Source organism: Epinephelus fuscoguttatus, linkage group LG14, assembly GCF_011397635.1.
Source record: "Epinephelus fuscoguttatus linkage group LG14, E.fuscoguttatus.final_Chr_v1".
Taxonomy (NCBI): Eukaryota; Metazoa; Chordata; class Actinopteri; order Perciformes; family Serranidae; genus Epinephelus; species Epinephelus fuscoguttatus.
This window is the reverse complement of record NC_064765.1, coordinates 31,469,731-31,483,499: the sequence shown is the minus strand read 5'-3', so window position 1 is coordinate 31,483,499 and position 13,769 is coordinate 31,469,731. Positions and strand designations below refer to the sequence as shown.

Here is a 13,769-nt window from a genome sequence, read left to right as displayed (position 1 = left end):
TTGCCACCGTCACTGGCCCCCGTGCTGGAAACATGAGGAACAAGCTGTTATACAATTGACTGTCAAACTAATTTAGGGAGAGCTGCAGCACAGGTCTTTACAGACTGCTAACGGTTGAAGATGAGGCAAAATTGAGCAACATTTTGTGGTTGTGTGACACCTCTAGTCCAACCAGTTTTCTTATAGTATTGTTGAGAATTTGTTGAGGTCATTGTGGTTTTAACCAGGTGGGCAAATCCTGCTTGACTAAGCAGTGTGAGCAAATTTTTAAGTTTGGCTCTTTCATGGTTGTATGCACCTGTCGCCTCTAAATATTTCTCAGTTTTACAGCTGTTGTACTACAGAGAGTGAAGCAGATCATCATAAGTCATCTATTACCGGTGTTTTTATACAAGCCTCAATGCACCCTGTGGTCAGTGATGTGGTAGAGATACAGAGGTTGTGCAGTACATTCCTTCCATTCCAGTACAGAAGTGCTCTTTAGTGTGATCAATAGTCATTTTATTAGCAGAATATATACTCTGGTGTTAAGTCCTCTTTGATCAAGGCAGCTTTGGTGGTATGGCCTCCATATTAGTTCCTGCATGAGCCACTACTTCCTTTTTATATGCTGTGTTTAGGCCCTGTAAAGCACTCTGTAAACACTGTAATGGAAAACTGCTAAATATTTCATTCTTATTTGGGAGATTAATGCTTGCAAAGAGCTGAGGCTGGAGGCTCTCCTTGGTCTGGCACTACTTTGACTATGATGTAAACCGTCAATGTGCTCACTATACGCCTTGCTGTCAGTCAGCGTCTTCATCACCAAAGATACATTTAACAGAGACGCCACAAAGTACGTATAAAACAAACTTTTAATTGTAAAACCCACCCACATCATCAACAAGAAAGACACATACATACCTGACACATTAACATCAACTGTCAAAAAAATATTGATGTGAATATTTAACATCCCCAACACCTTAATCTTTAAAAACATCTGTTTATAAAATCAATTTTATTAAATGGCAGTTTGCTCATCGTCTTTTGTAAACAGCGGGGTGTGTCTATGAAGATTCAGTGGCAGGGTATCATTGGAAGGAAGGACATGGTTTGGTTCCTTCCCTGTCTGTACAATTATCATCATCATCGTCACAGTAGGCTTTTTAAAAATACTCCTGACAATTCCTACGCAGCCATATAAAAACCAGTAATAATGCAAACATGGATTTTACTTTAAAAAGTGAGCAACATATAGACAGAGAAGAGGTAGATGTGAGAAGAAGAGAATGTAACAGTAATACCTGTTGAATACCTACTTTAAAGGGATGCCTTGGTATTTTAACTTTTCATATGTTCTGTCCCTTAGTTATTACAAAATAATTTGCAAATGCAGTTACCATGACTCATTACATTATTGATTATGGTTTGCAGTTGTAGTGATGTAATGGTAAACTGACTTTATTTTATGATCTGCATAAAAATAACCAGCTCTGTTAACAAAAATATATTGAAAATGCCCTGGTATCCCAAAAACACTGTATATGGTCAAACAGATCTACTGAAATACCCCTATTATTGCTATGTGCTTATCACCACTTACCAACAGAGTCGGTGGTATGAGGAAGTCCACTGGTAGTTTGAAAAGGGTGAGTTAATGTCTAACATGTCAGTGTCCAGTAGAAATACAATACCTCCTTGAATTTGGATTATAGATTACATTCAGATGGACACTAACATTTTAGGCTTTAACTTACCTTAACGTCCACATACCACTATCTCCAAATCTAAGTATTATTCCTTTCTGAATGTACTACAAAGTCTGTCGTGGTCACTAATGCACACAGGATCTTGGGAGTATCTCTTGCCTTATCTTTCATTTTGAATACTACTACCACTGAGTTTGTCTCAACCACAGTCACTGCAACCAAACTGTGACTCTGTGACTAATAATGCAAGAAAAAGAATGTGACAATGAAGCTGACTTAAAAGTAGGCACTGTGTGCTGGATGCTTTGAAACAACAAAACTGTACAAAGTGTGATATGATCACCAACTAACTATTCAAAACAGCTTAACAAAGAGTATAATTAGTTTCATACAAGACATTTGAACTGATCCACAATAAAAAAAAAGGTACAAAAATTTAAAATATCTCATGGCACAACTGACCAAAATCTCAATGCTTAGAATTATACACAATTACATGGAGCCTGTGAAACCTTCTCCTTGACCTTGTCGCTGAGCATATAAGGGTTCTGACATCCTGGTTTAAATACTCCACAAAGGAAAACCTTCTACACACTAAAGTATCCCAAAATAAATGCTCAAATTTAAATGTTTGCAAAGGCTCTTGAACTGCTGGTGATTACAGCGCTGCAAACAATTGTGAAAACTCAACATAGCTTGTGGTGTGTTTGTTAAATGGTGCCCATGTCAGATAACAGAGTTTGCTAGCTGTAAAACATGTTTACCAAATCTAGGCAACAGTTTACTCAGGGTGTTAACAAGGTTGTACAAAAATTTTAAGTTCAGCTGGAATGCCAGCTGACACTGCCACAATCAAAGTCAAACACAATGCTTCATTTTGGTCACGTTCCCACTCATTTTGTGTGTAAAGACAATGGCACTATCACCAAATACAGGATTCTGGGAGGCGATAATTTCAAACCTTACAATCCAAAATGTAAAACCTTTTTTAATACAAACAGTCTTAATCTAATCCTCAGTGGACAAACTATAAGTATCATAGTCTGAAATGGTGTACTATACATGTAAACATGATTTAAATCATGTTTCAACACTGTTTCACTTTCAAGCCAGGAGTCATGTCTTGTGCCACTTTGAGTATTAGCCCTCTATTTAGAAGATATGATGATAAAATTGAAAAATAAAATATATGCCGGTTTGTGTCACACACATGCTCTGTAATGTGGCTCTTTCTTTGCTACTGAACAGTTCCAAGACACCAGTCAATAAAACCCTGATTTCATTAGTTTGTGTCCAGTGACACATCAGTGGCTTCAACACCTTGAAAACAACACAAATCAGGGGCACACAGTCATTCCAAAAATAACTTCTCACAGTGAAATGAAATGTGATGAAGACTGGGATTAGTTTCAATGGCTTCAGCAGACATCAGTCTTTAAAAACCTGTACAGGTTGAAATCTGGGCATCACACTTTTCCTTACAACTGTCCATTAAGAGGGAAACGTTCTTGTACCTCTCCACTGAGTAAACAGAAACCAACACTGATACAGACAACAACAACAAAAAAGTAAATGAATGCTTCTATTCCTGTTTGTTCTCTAAAGGGGTTCAAACCCACGAGTCCTTATTGTGTGTGCCTGCTGGCACAAGAGGCAGCTTACCGACTGGTGTCACTGTTAGCTGAGGAGTGTAGTGGATTGTGGGAAGATTCAAAGAATGTTCATGCTTGTCATATATATGTTTGCATCTATTGTGCATGTGTTTGTGATCCTGGTGTGTTTGAGTATTCCCATTGTGTGACTGAGTGTGTGTGTGTGTGTGTGTGTGTGTGTGTGTGTGTGTGTGTGTGTGTTCCTCAGCAGTTAAGAATGGGTCTGCTCCTGTCTGGTCTGAATGGGAACACAGGGCTGTCAGAGTCGGCCTTCCCTCTGTGGGGACCCAGAGTAGCCACAGCCTGGAAGACAACACACACAGCAGTTAAACGTTGCCTTCACACACAGACTAATGCCACCTAAGCGACAAAGACACAGCTTTGATTATCAACAAACATTTGCACACCTTTCTGATAGCTGTCCAGTCCTCCAGGATGTCCAAGTCAGGTAGCATGTAAACAATATATGGGCGTGAGTGGAGTCAAGGACAGTGCTACACAATTCCAAATATAAGATCTAGATACCAGCATTTGGGATATACAGAAGCAGTATAAAAACTAAGTAGTATCAATGGGAACAGTAACAGAGGTTTTAACAGCGGAAGGATATCAGACACCACTGAAGGTCGTCTCCTCTTCTTATCTGGACTTAAAGCGTCTCTCCTCTTCTTCCTTCCTGAAAGCTCATCATTCCATAACTCTGATAGAGGGACACAGAGAGACAGACGGATTACAATGTTTTGTGCACGCACTGAATATAAAATACAATGCTGGATGCGTCTAGTGTGTTCCTAATACTGTAATAAAATGTATGGATATGCACATGCATGACAACTGTGTTTTGAGTGTGTCACCTGATGTAATATCTATGCTATGTCTGTCTTCCTCCAGTCTTCTGATTTTCTCCTCCAGTTCACTCTGTACTGTGTCGAACAGCAGCAGCTTCTCACTCTGCACACACGTGCGCACACACACACACACACACACACACACAAAAACATAAGCATAATATAACACACAAGCATACATCTGAATACATACATACTCCACCACAAATCACATAGATCGAATAACAGAAAAAAAAAAATAGATAATCACAGCAGTAACTCTTTATAAGACATTTGGGAATTAAAATGTGTGTGTGTCTGACCTCCCAGTGCTGGCATGCTGCCTGGATCTCACACTCATACTTGTTCTTCACAGACTCCAGACACAACTCTCTGTAGATACCTGACAAATACAAAGGATACCACAAAATGAGAGACTAAATAAGGAGACCAGAGTGTATCAGACTTCATGAAGTGTTTCTGGCTGTGTGTCGAAGTTACCTGCCACTTTTGTGCGGACCTGCATGTTCTCTAGCAGTACAGCCAGAGGCTCCAGATATTCTGCTGCCCGCCCAGCCTCCACCTCTGCCAGCTTGCTGTTCACCTGACTAAGACGCTCACGATACAGCCTGCGGACAAACACATGTGGGATTAGAGCCACAGCTAATTCTTATTGATGCCATTTTCAAATTTCAAAGTCAATAGATAAACTTAAAAAAAAATCATTTTAGTCTCACTGGTCTTTGAGATCTGTGAACTGTTTCTCCAGGTTGGACATTTCATCGAGACACTCCATCCTCCTCCGCTCACAGTCCTCCTCATCCATTTCTGGAACATGATAAAGACAAACATCTCTTCTTGGTTCCATATTATGAGAGTGATGAGGGACAGAAACTGCTCAGGAGCTGATATGGAAGCAAAACCTGGCTGACACATATTTCTGCAGATAACTCATTGACTGGGAACGTCCAGTCAAACCTTCAACACTACTTTTTCTCTACACCTAAATCATGCTTCTTTTAATGGTAATCATTAACATAATTCGAAAAAAAATGGTGTGCTCATATTCTGCTGTGTAAGACTTTCTCACCAGAGCTGTCTCCATCCTCAGAGACAGAGGAGGTGTCAGAATCTTCCTCCTCTGAGCTGGACGCGTCTTGCTCGTGCTCTTCCACCTCCATCTCCTCTGCTGTGCTCTCCTTCTTCTCCCGATCACGGTGTCCCGGCATGGTAGCAGGTTTACTCCAGACTGGTAGTGTCATATAGAAAAACAGCCAGGCTTTATTGAACCTGCAATAGATACAGCTGTGTGCTTTTGATATATTATTTAATTCCATTTATCCAGTTTTAAGCCTATTGACATATGTGCATGACAACTGAAACTTGGCTTGACTTGGCTGTTCAAAGTAATTACATATAATTGTGAATGACTTGTTGATGTACACACTTATTTTACGTCTTTCACTTGATATGGTTATAAAAGTTCTGAAAAAATCATTAAAGGGTCGTAGGATGATGTTAATCCATCCACATAACTGTGAAATAGCCCCATTTGCCAAATGCAAATAGTGGTGTAGGGAAACCGCCGAATATCAATTTCTACTGGACTATGTTTTCTACATATTTGTCTTTTAATTTACCTGGGTTTTTTTTGTTTTTTTTTTATGACGGATCAATTTGGAAAATGACATTAAAATACCGTGGGAAGTACTGTTACGTCAATGTATATTCCCGAACACAAGAATTAACCCATACGGTAGATGGTTATATCTTATTGCTTGAGATAGCCACCCAAAGCAATTTTAATTCATTAAGAAATGTAGCTGTTTGCCTTTTAAATAATCAAATTACACAACACAAATAACGACAAGTGCCAACACATTATGTTAGCATTGCGTTAGCATATTAGCATGGCAGTATAGTTAGTTAGCAAGCAAGACTAGCACGGTTTGTTACAAAAATATATAAAATAGGAGTCTCGAAAATAAATAAAAACTTACACGATGGAGAGATGCAGGGCGTTTGCGAGAATGTTTTAAGAAAACCAAAAAAGCTTGAAGTTATTTTTTACTCGGTTACAATTTCACTCGTGTGTCCCTGCTAGGCTAAAAACAAATCTCTGTAGGGCGCTCTTATTTGTGTAGGGAGCTGTAGTTTTCTGCATCGCCAATGTTCACTTAACTAACAGGCCAATAGCCAGCCGTACACTACGTTACCCAGGATTCAACACTGTTGCCTCAGTTGGAGAGCTCGAGCACAACTGTCGAAAGACGTTTTAAACTTAACCGTCGTAAATTTAGAAACGCCGTTTGTGTCAGAAATATTTTGCAGTTTTGTAACATTCGCATATTATATAGTTCAAACGGGATAACCAAAGTTTGCTTATTGTTGAACTGTTATGACGTTGGATTTATCTGGTATCCATTATTTTGTTTTCCCTCCTCCCTCCTCCGCCATGATGTTTTCTAAGTGAACAGCGGAGCTAGCTAACCAGCTAGTTTAACGTTAGCTGTCAGGCTGCAGACTGTTGTGGAAGGGAGGCGCGATGGATGGATGCTTTGCCCCGCTCCGTTTTACATATTTTTTTAGTAAAACAGAATGCGCCGACAACATTTACTAACTGATATACTCCGCGCTGTTGCGGAGGGCTGCTAACTCGCAGCGCTACGTTAATACATGACCAAGGAGCAACGATTTTTGGTTACAGTTTGAAGATTAACGCTAGCTGAGGCTGTTTAAGTGGCTACACAGCTAGCTCCTCCTTGCTGTCTACCATCGCATTCTTGTGTCTCCTGCCCCAGGAATGTTTTCCAAAAAGCCTCATGGGGACGTTAAAAAATCAACACAGAAAGTGTTGGACCCAAAGAAGGACGTGTTGACGAGGCTGAAACATCTCAGAATAGTCATAGGTAAGTTAAGAATAATTATTAAGCAGCTAACAGGTTAGCTCATACGTGCCAGTCTGTGGATACAGGGAATGCCACACCAAACTGCTCTCGGAAATCACGAATGTCAAAGTTGTCTTGCATGTAAACAGAGGCGCAGCCCTTTTATAACAAACTAGAGACTGTTTCAGATTTTTTAAGTATCTATTGATCAATTCGGCAACTCACTTGTAGTCCACTGCAAAACACTTGATCACTTGTTCTAATTGTTTTACAGTCGTTCGTCTTTATTATCGTTATTGGGATTTTTTCTTATTCCATTAACGTTATAATGATATTGACGGACAGTTATGAGCCTTGTTATATCGACTAAAAGTGAAATGTGTTTTAAAGTAAATGGGGCTAGCTGTGTCCACTGCTAACTGAATCTGTCGAGGTATACGAGGGTTTAAAGGCGTGCTTTACACTGTGTGAGTGGCAGTTCCATTACAATGTCAAATTTTTGAATGGATTTCGACTCAAGGTTTCTGATTACTACCATGTGATAACGTGTGTATGAAGCTGTCTGCAAAAGATTTCAGTGATGCGCTTTTAGCCAGGTTGTTTTGATTGTACCAGGGGTGTGCCCGAGTTCTGGACAAGGACCTGACGTTCGAGAAAGGTCTTTTTTTAACATGTGTTAAGATGTGTTACAGCTCAGAACCAAGTGCAATGTTTTGATTGTGTGTGGGAGTAAGGATGATGTTAGGGTAATGGGTATGAATAAGTGATGGATTTGTGAGTGCGTTTTGTGATTTACGCCTGTGTGTATCTTTCATTGGCACGCACTTGCCCTCAGACATGTGCACACCCACAAACACACAAACACTGACCGGGGAGGGAAACAGCCTCTACTATTTCCTCTCTATAGCCAGTACAGTAGCCCAACTTCCTGTTTCTATTGTAAGAGCTACTGGACTCTATGTTTGTGTGCGTGTGTGCGTGTGTGTGTTACACAGAGAGAAAGGGGTGTGCCCCTCATTGTGCTCAATGGGGAATACAAGACCTTGATAACAATCACACTGACGCATACACACAAACAGACTTGCAGTCACATTGTTTGAGAAGGAACTCTCAGACAGTTGAACAACAGCAAACCACATAGTTTTAACGATCACAGTGCCAGACCATCACTTGGAGAAAATGCATATGGGCACTATTAGTTGCAGCGCTGATGTGAACTGGAGCAATGCCACGTTGTAGAGCAAGCAGGCTAAAAAAAATACACCCCACAGCAAGAATCACTTGGCCAGCGGCCATGTTGCTGATGATGTTCTTGTAGCTGTCACTCTCGTAAAAAACTGACTGACCAGCTTTTACCCTAAAACAAGACCCTCTCCTGGAAACACACAAAGAGTGAGCACTAAAAGTGTTGGATAGTTTGTGTTTTTTTGTTTGTTTGTGTGTTTTATTTTTGTAATATTGTAGTTCATACTTGATCTTAAAGACTAATTCAGCAAGAAGCTATTGCATCAGTTTGCAATTCCTTTGATGTAATCAGGTTAAGTAACTGATCTTAAGGCCTGTTTGGCTCTGCCAGATCCTGGAACAAATAGCTAGCTCCACGGTTGTGTTTAGGATTATGACTAAGCCTTGATTACATTTATATTGAGGTTAAGAATCTAGCTATTGTCTAAATAAGAGTATTGTGTTTACAAGCTGTATAGGTCAGTCGATAATGACAGAAAATGCCACCTCTGTAACACATTACAAGGTCAGGATTTCCTTCCATTATCTGACCCTACAATGGTGATTCCTTAAGGAACTTGTTTTGCCTAAATGTTTGCATAGCATAATTAAGGTAATCAGAAAATACCTTTTTAAGGGCATTTTCATATTTAGATCATGGTTGTACACTGTGTAAAAACAGAAAACAGAACATTACAGAAACCTCAGAGAAAGGCAGATCATTTTTATAGCTCTCCAGTTCACACTTGTTGACTGTGGCATAGAGCAGCAGGTAAATGTAGTACTGGTCATCATCTGAGGTCTAAACCAAAATAGCATTCAGTGCTGCTGTGTCAGTGCATGTGAAGAGTGACTTCATAATTTGCAATGGGTTTTGTAGGAAATGGCTTCTGTGCGGCAGCTATGGAGGTGGCATGTGTAATGGGGTATTGAGAACTGTTGTGTTAAAGATGTCAGTCTGCGGAGGAAAAGATAGAAAATCACTCAGCTAGGCCACTAAGACCTTACAAGGGCAACCACTATGGCATAGAACACAGACGGCCTCAGTGTGTGTGTGTGTGTGTGTGTGTGTGTGTGTGTGAGTGTGAGAGAGTTCTTTTAGACTTTATATAAACAAACCCAAAGACTATTACCAGAGGCTCTTAAGGGTTTGTGTGTGTGTACCTGTGCATGAGCTTGTGTGTGTCAGTGCAGAGTCTAAAAGTTCTACATGCTTTAGTATTTTCTTTCACTTTTGACCCTGAACTATAGAGGTGGTTGTATTCTCAGTATGAGCGTGTGCTTTTATCTCTGAGCCTGAACATCTCCGCTCAAATGACAGCCAGGGGTGTTAAGGCAGAGATTCAGTCCAGAACACATAAAGGTAAACTTCACATCCTTTAGAGCAGTGTATCTGTGAAACTGTAGCAGGGACCCAGGCTGGGCTGTGGGTCTGTTTTACCACAGGTTGACATGACACAAGTGTATTTAGAGAACCTAGATGCTGCAATGAGGTTACATTGCTCAAATATATTTCCTGTGATGAAAAGTCACAAGTGCTGGGTCTTCACAGCAGGTTTTTTTCTTAGTGTTATAGGTGTGTTTTAGGGTTGCAACAGTTATTTTCAGTGTCAATTTATCTGTTGATTATTTTTTAGATTAGTTGCTAAGTTGTTTGGTCTATAAAATGTTAGACGTAGTGAAAAATGTCAGTCGTGTTTCTCAGAGCCCAAGATGACCACCTGAAGTGTCTTGTTTTGTCCACAACCCATAGATATTCAGTTTACGGTCATTAAAAAACCCCAGAAAATATTCACCTTTAAGAAGCTGGAATTAGAGAACACTGACTTTTTTTTCCTTAAGAAAATTACTCAAACCGATTAATCAGTTATCAAATTAATTGACAATTAATTTAATAATTGACAACTGATTAATTGTTGCACCTCTAATGTGTTTTAGACTTCTAACTCTGAAACAATTAGAAAATAGCCTTTAATGGTTTTAGCTGTTTATTTAGAAAGACTCATTGCTTAGATATATTGTCAAGTTGTCCAACTCTATGCTGATGTTTTTATCGTTGTATGTTTTAATGTTATATTTTAGTTTTTCTCTGGCTGCATACAAAAATAAACAGAGAGATGTGGGGTCAAGTGGAGAAGCACATTTGTTGTTTTGTATGCATGATGAAGTGAAGTTTTATGCAGGTGTGTTGTAGTAATGAAAACAAGGATGGTCGCATTGCAGCTATTTTCAATATGAGACAGTTGACCTTTCTGGAGGAATCAAGAACAAGTTTGTGAACAGTTTAAAGTTAACCTTGGTGTTCTTCTCCTGAGTGTGTGTGTGTCTTAGTTAATTGTCAACTTTACTTCCCCTCTCATTTTCCAGAAAATGCAGAGCCGTCAGAGCTGAAACAGTTCTTTGACCAGAACTACTCCCATATCTACTATGTCTTCTTTGAGAACTTTGTCACCATTGAGGTCAGCCTCAAGCAAAAAGGTATGTTTTTCTCACTGCCAACCAAACAATAAAGCTCTGATTAGTCTGCTTTTACAGTGTAGAAATAAAGCAGTATATCATTGTTATTTAGCCATATCATTGTGCTCTATTTAAGCTAGTCTGTGTGTTTCAGGTCATAAGTCTCAGAGGGAGGAGCTGGACTCAATTCTCTTCATCTTTGAGGTAATAAAATATTGTTGCAAATTTCCAATGAAAATTGAAGTCGATAGAAAACTCTTTACTAAAACCTTGTTGCAACATGACATCAGAATAGAGCTCTGACATTATGTGAAGTGTTTGTGATTCCATGAACTCTAACTTTCTGTAGGTGGTCTGGATCAGTACCACAGCACAAGCTGGCATTGACCCCAGAATAAGACCACTGGTATTTAGCAACACTGACTGGGTGGTGCCTAGGGTAGCCTGGATAAGATAGCAGAGTCAGTATGTGTGTGTTACTGACCTCCATTTGGCCCCACGCACTTTAAATTCAGAACAAGGCTGGGCAAAGCACAAGTCCAGTGAGCACTCAGACAAAAGAATGTGCTGCTTAATATAGGTTTTCCTTGAGAGGTGTTAGGTAGAATAAAGATGGACAATAAACAGACTTCACAGAGTTATTGATTACCTAGGAATGTCATACTGACTGAAATCCTTTTTTTTCTCTAGAAAATACTCCAGCTCCTGCCAGAGAGAATCCAGAGCCGATGGCAGTTCCACAGCATCGGTAACTAACACAAAACCACTCTCAGCCCCTCTCTTGCAACACATGTTACAGTTTCTTTCTTTACATGTGCGCAGCAGATCAGATCATCCCAGCAAGCTACGTGTTGAATCAAGTTTGACTAGTTTTTAGACGTAATAGCCTTTCACGTGATAAAATACATTCAGGGTAAGAGGACAAAAGCTGCACTACAACATGCTGTGCAATCTTCTCTTTTCCAAGTTTTGGTTCTGGTTGGTCTCTGACATTACAATAAATACTCTTTACATTAGTGCTGCGGTATCAAAGTGTAAAGCTTCACTGAGACCCCAAAGGATCAGTAGGGCCTGTATGTGTTTATATTGCCCTTAAAATGTCTTTACTGCAGTGTGGCAACTGATTATTTGTCCTGTGAAATCAGTTTTTAATGTTACTGGATCTGGCTACCCTTATATTTACTATGCACTGTATTTTGAAATGCAAGGCTCACATGTGTTTGTCTCTCAGGGCTGATCCTCAAAAAGCTGTTGCACACTGGGAATTCTCTGAAGGTACCACTCTGATTTGCTGTTGACTCTTGCTACTTTCACATTACAGGGCTTAATGCTCAATTCAGATTTTTTTCCCTCCGCAGATCTGATCCCTAAACTGTTCACATTCATGTTTGAAGTGACATATGTCTGACATCATTGTAAACGAATCTCTGCCCTGAAACGCCTACATGTATCCAAAAATGTCATACAATAACAGCAACAAGAAATGTCACATTTGTGAGACAGGCATTTGGGGAAAAAATGAATGCCGTTGCAGAGCAAGCATTCATCTCCTGAATGATTTTTTTATGAAGGTCAGATGATAGTTGCTTTTATATTGAGGATGAGGGTGAGAAGAGGAAGCAATGCAAAAGCCATAGAGACAGCTCTATTACCAGCTATTACTGGTAGTTCTGTGGAGAGAGAGGTGTGGGTGTGGCCAGGAGAGGAATCAGGAGTTGTGCAGCAATGATGTGCAGGGTTTCATTGATTAATAGTTCCTCCAAAACTTAAGCATGTCCAGGGCTACATTCCAATGTCTCTGTCACCGCCTCACGACAACGCTGTTACAGCATGCAGGCAAGCTGTCCCCATCAGAAAACGTGTGGCAGTCAGGCTGTATTGGCTGGAGACTCGGGCAGACTATCACAGCAACGGTACAGCTACGGCAGCCTTCTGTCATTTCAGTAGACCGCTTTGACACATATGGTGAATGATCTGCGCCTGCACTGTGAAGTATGACTTTAAAAAAAACCTGGATGTATAGAAAAACACACATTAATTCCAAAATCAGATCTTTTTCACATGAGAGCAAGAAGTCAGATTTGGGCCACATTTGCTTGTAATGTGAATGTAGCCCCCGTTACCTGTCTGCCATAGCCCCTATATCCTAATCCTCCCTGCTTCCTTAAATGACAAGTACAGCCTCTTCTTAAATTAAAGTCTTAATTTAAAGAAAACATAAATGCTGTAAGTAACATGTACTAATTTGGATTCTCTTCTCCATGTCTCATCTACATTGTAGATCCGTCGTGAAGGTGTGCGCTTGTTCTTGCTGTGGATGCAGGCGTTGCAGAGTAATGCGGAGCGTGAGCAGCTCTGCATGTTCGCCTGTTTGATTCCTGGCTTCCCAGCTCCGCTCTGCCATGGGACCCCACGCACCCTGGACACTCTGATTAACCCGCCGCTAAGTTTAACAGAGAGTTAGTTGAAGAACACACACACACACACACACACACACACACACACACACACACACACACACACACACACACACACACACCACAGTTTAAACAGAGATTAGACAAATGACATCATATTTTGCAGTATTCATTATGAATTTAACATTAAATGATCCCGCTCTCCCCCCTGCAGCTCAGGTAACCCCGGAAGAGATCACTCCATTGGTTCCTCCCCAGTCAGGTGACAAGAACCAGGAAGACCTCACTGCTTACTTTTTAGAAGCGCTACTCAAATACATGGTAAACCAGGTATTATCATCATTCCTTACTAACACAGCTAACACTACATAACTACACCTTGTACATGTTATGATACCTCACTAATGCCACTAATACATAAACAAATATATTTGAGAAACCAGGTGTTATTTACTGACATTATCATATATATAGAAACTTGATGCTAGATGAAATATTCATGCAATCCCTTACTGGTATCACTAACTCCTTCAAATACAAATGTCATCCCTTACTGACACACACAGGCTTTGTTCTTTTATTTCCTCTTCTTGCTGCTATCACACAGACACAC

At 40.1% G+C, this 13,769-nt stretch overlaps 2 protein-coding genes across 7 annotated transcripts in view; one reads left to right on the top strand and one right to left on the bottom strand.

Annotated features, from left to right (window-relative positions):
• Window positions 1-3,485: 3,485 nt before the first annotated feature.
• On the bottom strand, window positions 3,486-6,319 carry brms1la (BRMS1 like transcriptional repressor a). Its single transcript, XM_049597079.1, has 9 exons — window positions 6,171-6,319; window positions 5,261-5,419; window positions 4,908-4,998; window positions 4,672-4,799; window positions 4,494-4,573; window positions 4,198-4,294; window positions 3,954-4,043; window positions 3,751-3,815; window positions 3,486-3,646 (listed from the first exon to the last, which is right to left on the bottom strand). Exons 2-9 carry the CDS (start codon window positions 5,397-5,399, stop codon window positions 3,548-3,550), a joined length of 789 nt encoding a protein of 262 aa, XP_049453036.1. The 5' UTR covers window positions 5,400-5,419; window positions 6,171-6,319; the 3' UTR covers window positions 3,486-3,547.
• Window positions 6,320-6,473: 154 nt separating this feature from the next.
• ralgapa1 (Ral GTPase activating protein catalytic subunit alpha 1) overlaps window positions 6,474-13,769 on the top strand; it is an 80,514-nt gene continuing 73,218 nt past the window's right edge. For 2 of the 6 annotated variants that reach the window (XM_049597070.1, XM_049597072.1), the window contains exons 1-7: window positions 6,474-7,079; window positions 10,650-10,760; window positions 10,894-10,943; window positions 11,430-11,487; window positions 11,971-12,014; window positions 13,021-13,198; window positions 13,371-13,486. In XM_049597070.1, coding sequence (XP_049453027.1) covers window positions 6,974-7,079; window positions 10,650-10,760; window positions 10,894-10,943; window positions 11,430-11,487; window positions 11,971-12,014; window positions 13,021-13,198; window positions 13,371-13,486 — 663 coding nt within the window. In that variant the 5' untranslated portion in view covers window positions 6,474-6,973. The remainder of the gene's footprint in view (window positions 7,080-10,649; window positions 10,761-10,893; window positions 10,944-11,429; window positions 11,488-11,970; window positions 12,015-13,020; window positions 13,199-13,370; window positions 13,487-13,769) is intronic. The other 4 variants (XM_049597071.1, XM_049597073.1, XM_049597074.1 and 1 more) reach the window with 4 other exon arrangements.